The sequence below is a fragment of the Cygnus atratus genome, chromosome 5, assembly GCF_013377495.2.
Source record: "Cygnus atratus isolate AKBS03 ecotype Queensland, Australia chromosome 5, CAtr_DNAZoo_HiC_assembly, whole genome shotgun sequence".
Taxonomy (NCBI): domain Eukaryota; kingdom Metazoa; phylum Chordata; class Aves; order Anseriformes; family Anatidae; genus Cygnus; species Cygnus atratus.
In genome coordinates this window covers 21,409,784-21,425,676 of record NC_066366.1, presented here as the reverse complement: position 1 = coordinate 21,425,676, position 15,893 = coordinate 21,409,784, and the positions used below count along the sequence as shown (strand labels likewise).

At 40.4% G+C, this 15,893-nt stretch overlaps 1 protein-coding gene across 11 annotated transcripts in view; it reads left to right on the top strand.

Moving 5' to 3' along the window:
- Positions 1 to 17: 17 nt before the first annotated feature.
- NUBPL (NUBP iron-sulfur cluster assembly factor, mitochondrial) overlaps positions 18 to 15,893 on the top strand; it is a 103,173-nt gene continuing 87,297 nt past the window's right edge. Inside the window, exons 1-4 of one of the 11 annotated variants that reach the window (XM_050710840.1) lie at positions 18 to 91; positions 712 to 906; positions 3,205 to 3,341; positions 14,345 to 14,492. In XM_050710840.1, the coding sequence (XP_050566797.1) occupies positions 3,300 to 3,341; positions 14,345 to 14,492 (190 nt within the window). In that variant the 5' untranslated portion in view covers positions 18 to 91; positions 712 to 906; positions 3,205 to 3,299. Of the gene's footprint in view, positions 192 to 410; positions 614 to 711; positions 3,342 to 13,242; positions 13,416 to 14,344; positions 14,493 to 15,893 lie in introns of those variants that run through there. The other 10 variants (XM_050710841.1, XM_035552105.2, XM_035552103.2 and 7 more) reach the window with 10 other exon arrangements.

Here is a 15,893-nt window from a genome sequence, read left to right as displayed (position 1 = left end):
GGGCGAGGAGCCGGGGCCGGGCTGCGGCGGGCCCCGGCAGCGGCGGCTGCGTTCCTTTTCCGGGTGAGCGACGCCTGGGCCCTGTCGCAGGGTGAGGGGCGGCTGCTCCCGGGGCGCTCGGGTCGCTGCTCCTCGAGTTGCTTGTTCGCGTAAACCCACCGCCCACCGCCTTGCTACAAATCGAAGAGAGGGTCAGTGAGTGCTCTGCCCTTTACAAAAGGGAAAATAGGGCTTGTGGTTTGTCAGTTCTCCCTAAAGAGGGGACAGGTAGCGAGAATGCAAGGGTACAGCTTCAGAACCAAGTATTGCAGCTCGTGCTTAGCAGTGCCCTACAGCTGGCAGGAAGCTGCTTGTTGTTGTTTTGTTTCGTTTGAGTGGATGAGAAATAAAAAAATCTGCTTATCTTGTGGGGGAACGTGGCGTGCTTGGGGTAAGAGTAGCATGCTGTGTAGTTTCCGCATGAGAACGAAAGGCCACGGCTTACCGGTCTAAATACTGCTTGTCACTATTTGAGTTGATAGAGGTCCCACGCTGGAGCCCTACTTTTCAGCAACGCTGTTTCAGAGCAGAGGGAACAGAAAAAAACACAGTTATACAAAAGGGGGCTGTGTAGGTAGGGTCCAGAATTAGGACCCAAAGAAAAATGCACAGCTCTGAAATGAGCACAAATTAGAAAAGAGTATTGCAACTGTTTTTTCTATTATCCTTCAGGTTTCTGGCTACATGTCGTGACATTCATCGAACAGCTGCTAAATCAGAAGTTCTGCCTTCCTCCCATCTGTGAATTCTGACAGACAGGTTTCGAATAACCCTGGCTCAAGCAACGTCAGGACAGAGTGATGCAGGATGCAGTTCCTCTGAATTCATTTTAAGACTGAAGATTTTATTTTCAATTTTTTTTTTAAGGTAAAACATAGCAACATCGGTAAGAAACCAAATTTTATTACCTGGCCTCAATCATCAAGTAAGATTACTGCAGTTAACTGTTGCACAGCAAGGGGCAATATGCACTCATTAAATAGCCATTGTTACACATAGGGCATATTCAACTAATGTTATTTTAAAATAACGGTCTCTTTTGCATTAGGGTTCTGTGAGGTTGCTTGTTCTAAAGCAAACCTTTATGAAAGAAGAGGAAATCTCACTAGGTGGTTAGTGGATAAACTAGCTAATTTTTGCTAGCTGTAGGGTATTGTTAAGTATGAGCTATTTTTATTTAAACGCAGCTAATTTTATTTAAAATGCCTTCTGCTCATTTACTCTAAAGCTGTTTCCCCAGACTCATTAAGAAGAACGTAATGAGGTAGAAAACCATTTAAAATGATTTTTTTTCATATATATTTGTGATATAAATCGATTGCTAAGGAAAATAGATATTATTACAGTCTATGAGCAAATTATATAAGAAGAACATAAAGGGATATTAAGATACAAGGATATTAATTGTTCTTGGTTGTGATACCATTATTTATGCCAGGCTTCGATGCAGAACATTTATTCATATGTAAGTTTTAAAAAATATGCTTGTGAACCAGTGCATAGAAAAAATAGTATGCCATCATTGTTTGTGTAATTCTTGATCTGATTATGTCAGATTTTCCTTGGAAAAACAAACTCATTTTGTTGTAACACACCTTGCATTTCTTGAATCTTGTTGGGCCATAGTTAGGTGGAAGATCTCGTTTGTAAGCCAAAGAGTGGGGTAAATATATAGTGGTTAAATTTTGAAGTTTGGATTAAATTTGGATTATTATTTTTTTTACAGAAACAAACATCTGGACATCTAGAGAATATATCAGTTATTATATCAAAGACATTTTCATGCATTTTTTGGATTTGATAGCAGTCCCAAAGTATTTATTGTATATTCCCTACTTTTCCTACCTGCAGCAGAGAAGTATGTATTTTGAGACTGGCTGTGTCCAGAAGACATTTCTTGTTATTTTCACATCAGTTCTGTCCAAGAGGGGCAGATGGCAGTACGAACCAGTTATCACAAACTTCAGTGGACATGCATTTTTCCTTATCCTTAGTGTTAATGGTCATACATATTTCATGTGCATTTAATGGAATGTCTTATTTTGTGAAGAGAGGGGGCGGTGCTGGGAGCTCTGCCTCTGCTGGTACTCAGGTTTCTCCTGTTTATCAGACAATGAAATGCTAGAGGTCTTTCAGGACCAAAATGATCTCAAATTGTCTTGTATTCTTCCCTAGGGATGATTTTTTTTGTTAGTAATAACTTCGGTGTTACATGCCACTTGGCAGGGGCAGTAGCTGACTGGACCTTTGAAGAGACAAGATGTGTCTTAGAAGTTGTTCCTCTCTCTATGGTGTTTGAAACCCTAATCAAAGGTTTTTCAAGCAGCTATCACATCAACAGAGTGTCCCTAGGTAGTGTCATCTGTCTTGAAGAGAAACTATATAAAGCTGCAGCCTGGTACTTAGATAGCAAAGATACAAGATAGGTTATATCTTGGTAGAATTACCTCTTGTGGGACAGACATAGCTGAAAGGACACAGAGTGTCAAGGGAAGAATTATATTTAAATGTTCCATTTTATCCATTGTCCAACGTGGAACTCTCTCTTCGCACACGTACAGAGAGAAGAAAAAAAAAAAGTAGCAGGGCATGCATAGGGAAAGAAAGAGTACTTACTTAAATTACTTAGAAACATTTAGTAAGGAATCACAGGTGGATGCTTCTACTGCTGTGAATGTTGAGACAGAACTGATGGATTCTGCTGTGACAGCTAGTAAAGGTTGCTGTTAGAAGACTTTCATCATCACAGATGACCAGGAAAGTGAAATTTGCAGCAATGAAATGGCAAATCTTCATCACATGAGATACAGAATATAATAAAAAATAACTTGTAAAGTGAGATTCATGTTTAAAGTATATTTGCTTGCTTACCATGATTACCTAAAGGAAGTAGGAACATTATTAATCATGGTTTCTTTCTCTACATGTGCCATGCGTATTCATTTGCCTGTGATATTTAACTATTGTACTTTTACCTGTTTGGGTGTCTACTGCACCAAACATTTGTCTCTGCATGACTGACAGACATTAATTTTAAAGGGACTTCTGTTGATTCCATTGAAGCAGGATACAGAGCAGTGGGGGTAGCCTACTTACGTGTGTACCATGCGGTCTAATTTTAACACCTACTGGTTAGAAGCAGTACAGTATTTTTTTTTTTCACAGAACTGAGCTGATCTAATAAGATACCTGTCCTGAACTTGTGTTGTACAGAGCCAACCCCGGGTTTTAACATAGCCCTCGCAATTCTGGAATTCTGGATGTGGAGCTACCCAACTGTCTCTGGAAGGAGTCGCACAAAGGTGAGCAGTTTTCTGCTCTGGTTTAGGAATGGTAGAGACTGATCCCTGTGGGCATATTCATATGTCTTTGCACTTGCTCTCCCAGTCCCTGAACTTGGTATCTGGGGTTCTGCTTAGCATGAGTGCATGGAAACAACTTGGATGTAGGACAGTAATTGAACCAATGAGCCTTTCCACAGTGGCAGAGACACCTCCAGCAGCGCTGAAGGAATAAGCACCCACCCAGCCATGAAAGGCTAGCTCTGCAATCATAGGGCCCAGACCAACTGGAAGGAGTACGAGTGCTGAAAAAGAGTCTGCAACTGTGCAGGCCATTAGTTATCGCTGAACAAGCTCAGTATTTCCACTCAGGCCATCTGTGATCAGTATAACTCGGCTTCAGTTTCTTGTGCCCCATATGGAAATTCTGGCCACGTAGGTCCTGCAATTTTGATGTCCTGCATTCAGGGATGGTTCAGTGCAGACCCCAGGTGACTCCAAGTGTTTGTGCTGTGCTCCACAGCCCCTTTATTATTGGTCCACATTACGCTGGATACCATCCTCTAGCTGTGCCATATGAAGGAATTAAAATCTGTTCCCCTGCAAGGTGCTGCTATGTTACCTCTCTTCACCTCATAAATGCTTTTGCAATAGCAATTGCTACTAGAGAGGTGCATTTTAATACCATAATACCAAAAATAATGCCATTTCTCTCATTTTCAGTGAGAGTTTGGTGGTAGTTTGAGGATATTCGTATAGAAAAAATACATGAACATCTTTTACGAGCTGGAACTTGAATTTTGCATGTTTTCAACAGATGCCATGTATAAAATTACCAGAGTATTGGCATAAAACCTTATGTTATTATTAAAAAAAAATAGATGAATTGAGTCATGGCTCTTTTTACTCCTTTGACAAACATTGTGAAAGGTCATTTATTATTCTCTATGTACCTGAAGGACTCCTTGCCTCCAGTTACTGTTGAGTGTGCTGGCATAATCAGGCTGTATGTCTTTTTTTTATTTTTTTTTGCATTTATATGTATGGCTTTCAAATAAAACTCTTACCACAGCTTCAGGCCAAAAGCTTTTTCTCCTTGAGCCACAGCTCCTATCATTTTTTCTCCTCAGGCATACTGATCCTTAGCTAGTCAGGAAAGCATGCACACAAATGATAGGTCATTAGGAAATTCTCTGAATAACAAACCTCTGAAGTCATCCCAAGTGCTATTTGCCATGCATCATGATAAAAACTGGGAAAGTCTGAGGAGGCACTAATTATATGCTTGGTCTGTCATTTATCAGTTGCTGAAGCTGTTGTTTCCAGAACACAACCACCTCTTTTTCAGCATCATTCAACAAGATTGCCAAAGCTCAGTAAGCCGAGCAAGGCTGACAAATTTCGGCATTTAATTCTCTTCAGTGGAAAATCATTGCATTACAAAACAAACAGGTATCTCTTTTTGCCATAACATGGCGTCACATGAAGATACAGTAATGTTGGTCTACAGCCTTGTCTTAAAATTGTATTTTGGAAACTCATTCCATTAAAAGAGAACAAAAGGCAGATGTAGTAACTGTACAACTTTCATCTACAATCAGCCTTTCATTTTTAATGATTTGTCTCAGTTAATGCAATACTGTATATAGTCCTTTCATGATTTTAACCAACATAAGTAGCAGGTGATCTTGTTTCCCCTCAGGTCTTGTGGAAAAAAAAAAGGAGGTAAATAATAGAAGACTGTAAATTCTAACGAATATTCATTGAGTCAAATAAGATAATAGACCATGTGTCAAGAAATAATGTGGCTTCCTGCTATGAATTCCGGTGTGGCTTAACATATTTCAAAGACCTTCCAGTGTCAAGAATTGTTTTTTAATATTTAATTTTCACATTTCCTTAAAGCATAGATTTTTTCAATGCATGTTTCTGAACTCATTGAGGATGAGATGATTTCTTTACTATTTGATACCTCAGAAACACTGCAATGATGAAAAGGACATTTTTCATATAATCTTTGATTTTTTTAAGCTGCCAAAGGGTCACACTTTCTTTCTTCTACAATAGATGCTAAATAGCTGCTACAGAGTGGAAGGAAAACACTTTATCTTCAATATTTGATGTTTTAACAGGATGGAAAAAAATGGTATTTGGTATAATTTTTTTCTAAAAGAGCTTTTAATTTCACAGATAATTTTTGGAACTGCTGGAGGCTTATATGTATATGAGTAACAGGGTAAAACAATCACTCTGTAACTTGGTATATTTTAATATCAATTAAAGATATTTAATCTTTCCCTGGATACTCTGTTGCCCATAGGGCAAAAAATAATCGTTTCTTCATAGTGACAATCTGAGTGAGATTCATGTCCAGATTAAAGCAACTTCATTTTGGTGCCCACAAATAAATTGTAGTGCAAATATGAGGTGTTTTAGCTCCTGTCACAGAAAATGCATCTAATTCACTCTGAGGCTTAGAGAAGGACTCAGCTCACCTTCAGGTAAATCTCTAGGCTACATCTAGAAGTTCATCAATAGCAGGAAATATTCTTGAACACTGTAACTCATCTTTGCTTTTAATGGTTCCTGTCACACTTTTGGCCAGGGTTAACTCACTGCTAAAAAATTTCTGGTCCCAATTTAGCAACTGAGGTTGGCCAGGGCCCATCTTCAAGAGGTTGGTTGCATGATGCCACACTGCTTTGGACAGTGAGATAATTTTTTTAAGATGAACATGGGGTTTCTGTGCTGACTGGCATCAGTGGCAGAGAACAATCCCAGGCACATTTAATTTAGCACTGTAGATGTAGCTACGGTCATCAGTCAGCTGAAGAGTTCTCTAAATACCATCAGCTACATAAGTAGATGCCTGTGCTTAGACAACTATTTCAAATGTCTTCATACCTGTCTTTACAAGTCTTAAACTGAATCTCTCCGTCAGTGATTTCAGTAGTTTGGTGAGACTGGCAATACAGATTATGTCTGGGAGCTCAGAGCTGAAAGCATGTTTACCCCTATGTGGGGATGTGAAAGGGTGCAGAAGTAAAGGGTACAAGTTGCTGAGCCAGGACTGTATCAGCTTTTAAACTGTTGTGTACTCTGGATCGCTGGGCAATACCATCCCATGCAATTTGCCTATTCTATACAGCACTGCTGGTACCAGGGAGGCAATTTTGAGGTGCTGATATTTGACATGTTGAGAGGTAGTAGTAACTGAGGGTCAGAATGGGGCGTGAGGGATATTTGAGACTACTTTTTTCCATGAAATCAGAGCATCTTTGATACAGTTGTTTGGTACTTCTGACGTGTTTTGTCTATTATGCTTTATCAGTCCTGTCTGTCCAAAATAAGCATGGAGCATGAACGAGGAGAGCCCTTTGGGGAAGGGATTGTGTTTCCCAAGCCATTTGAAATGCACAGGTACCTGATTTTGACTTGATTCTGACTGGGCTTTGGATACTGTCACAGCACCAGCGTGAAGTAACAGGAAAAATACCAAGGAGAGAGAAAGTGACTTATTATAAAAAAAGTAATAAAAATCCATATTACATTCTGTTTACCTTGTAAGGCCTTATTTAACTTTTGTCATAAAAAACATTCTGTGCTTTTTGGCAATAATAGCAAAGTTTGAGTTACACAGAACAGACTGTCAAAGACTGTATTGCTCCCATTCAAGTACAAGCATCTGAAGAGTGAAATACAATTGCTTGTCAGTACATGGCAACATTAGAGGAGCTGAAAAATAAATAAAAAAAAATCTGGCCGAGGCCATAGATAAGGTTTAGGCTGACAGAACTTACTACTTTCACTTGGAGTTTGGAGTTTCTCAGCAGCAGCACTGCAGGACATGGCTTTGCTTCATCTCCCTGATGCATTTTGTCTGTCGCTGCGTGTGTGGGGATGAGGCTGATCTCTTCCCTTAGGTGGAGCAGAGCAAAAAGCCTTGAGTAGCAGCCCTGAAGGTCTGAGAAACACAGGAAGTTTTGTGGGGAACTGAAAAGTTACTGAATGGGCCAGAAGTTCAAGCACTGTAGTAATTGTATATGGACAGTTGGAGCTGTCCTGATGATGAAAATATCTCAAGCCATTTTGCTCCGAGTTGGTCTTGGATGGTGGTAGCAAATGCAGAACTGCCTGATCCCTACTGGTATAGGCACGTGTTCATTGGGGTATGACTTGAAACTAGTTTGGTTGCTTCCCTCACCGCTATTAAGAGGATGGTCCAGACATCATTGCTCTGAGTGGCTAAAAATAACATTCAATTTCAAGAATAGATGGATTAATATCCATTTCTTTTTCTGTCATTCTGTCTAGAATATAGTGCTGAGCCCTCTTATATAAACATTTTTATACCTATATGTGTGTATGTGTATTATTAGCCATTACAGAACCTTTCAAAGTTTGCTGTACTAAAGAAAAAAATCATTTTTAATGCTTATATGATAGGCTTTTTATAATAGGATTTTAATTCCCCTGATTATCACAGCAGCCTGTCTCTTTGCTAGTCTACTCCTGGTCTAAATTCATCTTGAATATGGGAGATCAGAAGTAGATATACAGGATTTCAGATGGGATTTCACCATGTCCAGTTCAACTGAATCAACAGCATCCTGTCTCTAGGAGAAACAATATTTCTGCAATATTCTTTGATACAAGAGCAAAGAGGAAAGATGTTCTGTTCCGAAAGGTCAGATTGCATAATGTAATTCAAAAGATAGTATTAGAGGATATTGCTTGATACATTTTGAAAGCAACTTAGATAAATGAAATCTAAGTACTGTAATGGACAGAATGTTAAATGTGTGAAAGGGACGGTGATAGCATCTGTAATAATAGACATTTTAGTGGTCTGCATGCTCTACCATTGGATCCATATATAGGTATTACGGGACATTAAAAAAGTAAAATGTTTAGTTTAATATCTAGTAAAACTTCTGATAATTAGCACTAGAAAACTATCATGCAGAATAAATGTGAATATGTACCTAATTAAAGTGCCTAAGTAAGGAAAATACAATTATACAACTGACCTTGCTATCCTTTAAATGCCAGTTATCCATGACTACGGGTATGACCGTGACTCAGTAGGTGACAGAGCAAGACAGAGATCAGACAGAACAGCTGAAGCCAATGAAACCTCCTTTCACTAATGGCTTTCGTAAGTCCTAAGTGTCAGCTAATATGCCAAGCACTGAATTCAATAATCACTTAGTGTCAAAACAATTTTGTATTTTCTATCAATAGTCCCTCTATTTCCTGTAATACTGTTATATTTCCTCATTCCAAAGCTTGATTAAATTGGTATTTTAAAGGGTACAGTGCAGTCCTGTAGTGGCAGTAATTAGAAGAATATAAATTAAATTTATTTCTGTGAGAGTTGATTTTTAGACCTTACTTTCAAGATCCATAGGCCAGGAGCTTTCATGATTGATTCACTAGAAAATTGTCTATGTCTGAGTCCATTACAACGAGAGACCTACTTAACTTTGTTGTAGGAAACTGGACCGAGTCCCTCTTCTCCTTATGCCCTGGGAGCTGGGATGGAAAAGAAATCAAAAATATATTTTGTGAACCAAGAGGAACTGGCTTCTTGTATACATTAAACTTCAAAGGTGCTTTGGTTTAGGCTGTATTTTCCTTGGTCTAAGCTTGCTATAAAGGAGAAAACAGGCAAGTTATAAACACGCCTATCTTAACTGTCTATGCAAGGAATGTCAGCTCTGTTCTGCCTAAAGAAACCTGCTGTTTGGCATTAGAAGATGTTAGTGTAATTAAAAATCTGAGGAACTATCTTTTTTTTTTTTTTTTTAATTTTGAATAAGTAATAGTAACACTTGAGCACAGAAGATCAGAGATCAGGAACTTTAGATTATATTCATGGACCTGCCTCTGGCTGAATGCAAAACCGTGAAGAAGAATTGCTTTCCTTCATGGTTGCGGATTAACGAGAGAAACAAGCATTCCAAGAATCAGCTGCTCTGCCTTCACAGTTGTGGAGTGCCTCATATTTTTACATGGAGTGCTTCAAAACAATGTAAAAAGCATTCTTGGAGCACATTTATTTTCAGCTGAGATTGGCCCCTGCACGCTGAAACAATCTGGAACAGGTTGCTACTGGCATAATTGTGTAAGTGGTCTATATACACCCAAAGTACATTGGTACCCTTTTGAAACGTCTTGCGCTGCTAATGTACTGGGAATGATGAGATAAGTGTTTAATGGCCACAGACCAAAACTGAATTGGTTTGGAACATGAGCCAGACTTTAAAAATAATTAGTAAATACAAAACCCACTAAAAGTTGATGTAATTTCTCAATTAGCCTCATTGTTCAAATTGGATTAATTTGCTGTACAGAACTAATTTAAGCTCTGGGTTCTGATGTTAACAGAAATACTTCCTGTAAAACACAAGTTTATTATTGAGAAAATGAATGAAGAGCAGAATTAAAATGATTTCAGAAACTGAAATTGTGCCTGAATGCCATTAAGACTCAGTGAGAGCAGCGGTGTCAGGTGGTTTACTGAAACTTGAGGGTAGCGAACATTTTAATTCTATTTGTGCATGATGTCTAATACAAAAGGATGCCTTCTACCACTTCAGTTGCACTTTATCGGCACTACTGAAAAAAGGAAGGAAAGGAAGGAAGGAAGGCAAGGGAGGACAGAGAAGAAAGAAAGGGTGGAAAGAAGAAGGGAAGGGAAGCATAGGGAAGAGGAGGGAAGGGGGAAAGTGTCAGCTTTCCTTCAATGTTTGGAAAACGTGGCAAAGAATAGGAAAACTTTTTGAAGAAAAAGTCATCAAAGCCTTTGTTTTCCTCTTTAAGTATGAAAATATCATTAATTGGAGATAGTTACATTCATGCAAGGAGTATATACACCTAGGAAAAATTATGTGCTTTTGTTACTGAAGGGTGTATTCAACAAATCTCATAATTTTCTGCACTACTTGCTCAAGGCTGGAAAAATTGTTGTAATATCAGTTGCATTTTCCCTGCGATGTGGCTGTTACTATAGCGCACAATATTAACCTGAAGAACTTGATGACTGGCTTCAGAAAAATGTAGCTATAATTTAAATAAGGTTTTCATCTCCTCTTGACTGTGAAGGACTGCACTGATTACAATGTACAAAAGTAATACGCAAACTAAATTGGGCTCAATTCGGCCAGACCTTCTTCCTCATTTTGCAAACCAGGACTAAACTTAATTTCTTTTTCAGTTAAAAGTTTGGCAAAGCATTCACATACAATCAAACTAGTTTTGTGGTCTTATATTTACTAGAAATATTAATGCACATGATAAAGAAAAATTAATAAATTCTTACTGTTTCTTCTATGATTTCATTGTGCTTGTCAGTATGTTGCAGTTTCAAGTATTACTAATTATTGCGAACAAAACATTGCTTCTTAAATAAGGTACTATCCCATATATTACCACAGGTAAACCTCACTTTGTTTACACACATATTTGAAATCAGAATCCGTTTAAATCCCTTGGGTGAAATTAACTTTGCAGTGCGTGGGCATAACTGCCCCAATGTCAGTTGCAGGCCCTGATACCTAAGCCTGGCAGGAAGAAGACGCACAAAGAGAAATTCTAATGAAAGAAATAGGGGAAATAGCATGAGTGACAAGGACTCTCCTCAAACATACCAAGCCAATGCTGGATGAGATCATGTGGTTTGGTATCAAGTAAATTAGCAAAAAGTAAATTAGCAAAAAAGTTTCTTTAACTTGTATGAGGAGCAGAGCAACGATCAAGGAAAGAACTCACATTGGTAGTTGTTTCTTTTTTTTTTTTTTTTTTTTACAGCTTGCCTGTTGTCATCATCCCACAGGGGAATGAGTCTGAGAATGACACGAGGGCAGCTGTAGCTTGAAATGTTTACTTACGCCTAAAGAACAGGTTATCAATTTGCATAAAAAAATAAATATTGTGTTTTTCATTTTGTTGAACTATTGAAAAATCCAACATGGAATTTTGGAAAAATACAGAGATTGTCTGTGGTTTCCATAAAGACTCATGTCTGGCAGTAAGATCTTTGTTAATTTTTGGTTGCATTTTCCCTGGACTCATATTTTAGCACTGTAGGTGAACTGTAATGGATGATGTCACACAAACAAGGTACACCGTTACTTTAAAGTGTTAAAACTTAAATAGAAAGCCAAAAGCAATTATGGTATTTTGGAGATGCTTCTTTATTTCAGAGCAAATTTAATCTCTTTCTCATGGCCATTTCTTCATTTCATATTCAAGACAACCTACTGCCATGTTAGCTCCTGTGCTATTGCCAAAGCGGTGCTAAAAGAAAAGAAATTAATAAAGATACTGAAAACCGTTCTTTCTTAGGTGGCCGTTTGGAAAACTTTCAGCTTACTTTTCTAAAAATCAATTTTATTTTGTGCTCGATCAGAGTTTTCAAAAGAAAAAAAAAGTGAGGACTGTTGCAGTTGGTGTTAGAGCTATTCTCAGAACCAAAGAGTATACTATGGATTTTTTGCTCTTTTTTTTTTTTTCCTTAGTATAGACTTTATAGGGATGGATAGGTAAACTGTATGCCTACCAGTGATCCTGCATTGATGATTTCTTTTCTGCGATATGCATAGTATTTTGCACTTTAACACTGCCTCTAACCGCTCAAGGTAGGAAAAATAACTATGCATATTTCTTGCAAGGAAAAAGGTAACATGGTTTCCCAGGGCAGTGAAGAAAAGGCCCTTGAGGTAGATCTTTAATATAGTTTCAAAATTAAGTGACTCATTGGTTTTCAGTATTCTTTTGCATTTTGGTTCGGCACTAGGGTGAATTACTGGGAAACAATTTGACCTCTTCAAGTATGTGTGCTAGCTATGCAAAATATGCTCAAATGGTTACAGCAAAAATGAAAGGCTGAATGAGAATCACTTAAAGGATAGCAAAAATTGTATTTTTATCATTGTAATTTTTCTCTGGCTGCTGAGCACTGGAAGAAGCCTTTGAAAATGGTGGCCTTTAGCAAAATGCCTGATTAGTGCTTTTAATAATACAAGCCAAAAATAATATTAAATGAGTGATGAAAATTCTGCCCAGTGTGAAAGGGAGGCAGTGTTTATTGTAATAACATTTTAACCTGATGTAAGATCCCCTGATCCGTTACATATTACAACAGATACCAAGAAAGGACACTACACTGTATTTTACCTTTGAGAACTAATGGCCTGAAACTGCCGAGGTCTGAATTATTTCAATACTACCACCTAGATGAATAAGGACGATTCATGGAATCGTTGAGAACAAATTGCATCAAACCCATCGCATTTCCTTCTACAACATGGTTATGAGCCTTGTAGACGGGAGAGAAGCAGTTGCTGCTGCTCATCTTAAAGCTTTAAACAAAACTCCTGTGATGTAAGGAACAGAAATGTGGTTTTGGTGAAAGCTGTAGGATAGGTGTATGCTGGTTGGAAAACCAAAACCCTAAGGAGAACAATTAGCAGTGCTTCTGAATTAATATTACTAAGACAAGTAAGTGGTACTGGTCCTGGCTAAACGTCTATTTGTTCTTTTAACTAATGACACAAATGCTTAGCTGGAACATTGTTGTTGTATTTGATGACGACGGAAACCATGGAGGGACCAAGATCTTGGCCAGCCACTTTGGAGATGAATATCGGACTTGGAAAAACTACTGACAAACTGAAGAAACGCCGTAGGTGTAAAAAGAAAAAACAAATCAAATCCCCCCAAACCCCAACCCCTGCGAGGCGGGCTGCAGCAGCTCGCCGGGGCACCCCGGCTCGGCCCAGCCAGGCCGAGGCGACGTTCCCTTCCGTGCCGTTTGTAACCACGGCGGGCTGTCAGCGGGGACCACCCGGGACCCCCTGAGGGGTCTGTTCCCCTCCCGGGGTAGTCTGTGAGGAGGCCTCGGGGGGGAGGCGGCCATTCCGCGCCGTGCCAGGCGCTGGGGGCGGGCCGAGGCGCGGCGCGACGGCGCCATCTCAGCGCGCCCGGCGGGGAGGCGGCAGCAGCCCCATGGCCGCCGCCTGGTGCCGGGTGCTGCGCGCTGGCCGCGTCCCATGCCGCGGGGCTTGCGCCGCTTCGTCCTCCGGCTCTGCGGTGAGTGAAGCGGGAGCTCCCCGCCCAGCGGCTCAGCTTGGGGAGCGGGCCCGCCTGCTTCAGGGCTGAGGGCGCCCCGCCGCGCTGCCCGGCGCGCCGGGGAGCGGAGCTGGGTGAGACCCGCCGGGCGCTGCTGTGAAGCCCCGGCCGGCGCAAGCTGGGGGCTGCCGCGGAGTGTGGGGGCTCCCGGAGCGAGGGGGGCAGACGGGGCGGTGCCCCTAAATCGGAGCACCGGGCAGCAAGAGCGGTGTTGTGGAGCCGCCGGCACAGCCCCAGCTGCGGGAAGCGGCGGGTGCTGGCGGGCTCCTGTGCTCCCGGCAGCTCTCCTTCTGTGCTGCCAGCTCTGCTCGGTGTGCCTGCGGTGCTGCCAGGTGAAAGGCCGCTGGGTCCCGGCACGGTGGCTCTCGTTTTCGTGACCCGGTGAGGAAAACGCAGGTGGCCTCTGGCCGCCGGGTGTGCTGCTTGTGGTGGAGTAACAGCACGTACAGGCAGGTGTGTGGGTCGCGGTTTTGGCTGCAGGGATATTCAGGGAAAGGCTGATTGCCCTGAGGACCTCGAAAATCAAATAATCTGAAGCTGATTTTCAAAACTCTCCAAATTATTGAACAGGGTTTTGGTGTAGTTTACTGCAAACCCTGATTTTTTTTTTCTTTTTAAGGTTTAAGTTCAATCACATTTAACAGTTTCTAAACAAAATGCCCTCTGGGGTCGTTTTTAAATAGGCCAGGAGCTTTCAAGCCAGCCTGGCTGTGAGCCAGGCTCCTTTAGGGAGAGTCTGTGTGCAAGAAGTCTTTTTGCACCAGTAATGAAATTATCTGGGAGCACAGGTTGGTTCATGCTTGCTAACTTTCTCTGCAAAAACTGCAGGTTTGGTACCACAACTGCAGCACTTTGGTGCATGTGTGTGTCCTTGTTTTCTTTTTTATTAGTCCTCAAGCTCCAGGGATGAGGTGCTACAAGACAAACGTGCCCGGATCCTGTCACGAGGGCTGCCAAAACAAAAGCCCATAGAAGGAGTTAAGCAGGTGCTGGTTGTGGCTTCTGGAAAAGGGGGAGTTGGGAAATCAACAGCAGCAGGTAAGGTTTTTCTTCTTTTTGTGCAGTCTGTTGTGTTTTTATTGTTTTGTAGTAGATGTATAAATATTTATATGCTAATGTATTTTTTGAGTTGCATTCAGCTGGCAGCAATAAAACCTGACAGATTACAAAGTTTTATTTCAAGACCTCAAAGAAACGTGCTTTGATACTCTCCCTCTTCCCCCCCACCCCCACCTGGTATTATGTAAGTAACATTTAAGCTTTTTGTTGCAAAAAGCATAGTTTGTTTTGCTTTTTTTCCCCAAATTTTTTACTTGTATGCTTTATAACACTTGGCAAGGAGTATTTGGGCAGTTGTGTAATCTTCTAATTAAGTCCCCCTAACAGCCCTCAACCTCTGTGAAGTCTCATTGCAGCCACTGAAAATCCATACAGGTACAGAGGCCTTCAATTTAGGAACCGTTTGCGCCAAGTGTGTGCCAATTGAGCAGGCAGCTTTGAAATAACGTACTTGTAACAGTGCAGTGCTGTCCTGGGACAGCCTGCTTTTTTGAGATCAGAGTAAACTGAGGTGGAGGGGATTACACACTGGTGTAGTGGTACTGTTCATCCTTCACTAGCAGATTAGGTGTATCTGCACAGTCCTCCACTGTGTTGTCATAGATGTTAGGAGATACCAATATGCTAGTATTTAGAAGGTTTTAACATCAGGTCCCCGTCCAGTCTTCTCAACTACGTATGAAGACTTTTCATAACGAGAGGTGAAACAGTAGTGATAAACCATGCGAAGTGATAAGGGCCTGTTGGGTCATCTTGAACTCCTGAGTTCTCTCAACTGTGCCCTTAGGCTTTGAATTCAAGTTTTTCTAATTGTAGGTTCCTAAGTCATAGAACAAGATGGTACATGGGTTACTGGTACTGTATAGACTTGCCTGAAATTCAACAAAGGTGACACTGAAGGTAAACATAAAAGATCTCTAAAGTTTTATAAACTTGTTTCAAAACAAATTTACCCAGATTGGGAAAGGAGAGTCATCCTTTAGTTGCGTGTTGTCTACTTGCACAGTCTTCAGTTCATCTCCTTTTGGTTTGAATAACACATTGATGTAATTCTTAATTTCTCTTTTTGTAGTTGGTATTTCAGCCCTGCTTGAATAGGGCTGGCTGGCTAATAAGTTCTAGAACGTACAAACATTACCCATAGTAAAAGCAACCGTACTTAAGGGAAATAAAAGTATTGAATGCATTTTTTCCTATACATAGGACACATATGTAATATGCTATACCTAGGATACATGTGTCTGTATGTATATAATGTATACATTCCTGTATGAAGACATTCAAAACAGTTGACGCTTCTGTTACTTAATGATGTAAGGTTGATGGTTATAATTTGTTGGTGGGTAGTTTCAGGTTAATGAAAATACTGAATAGCTATTT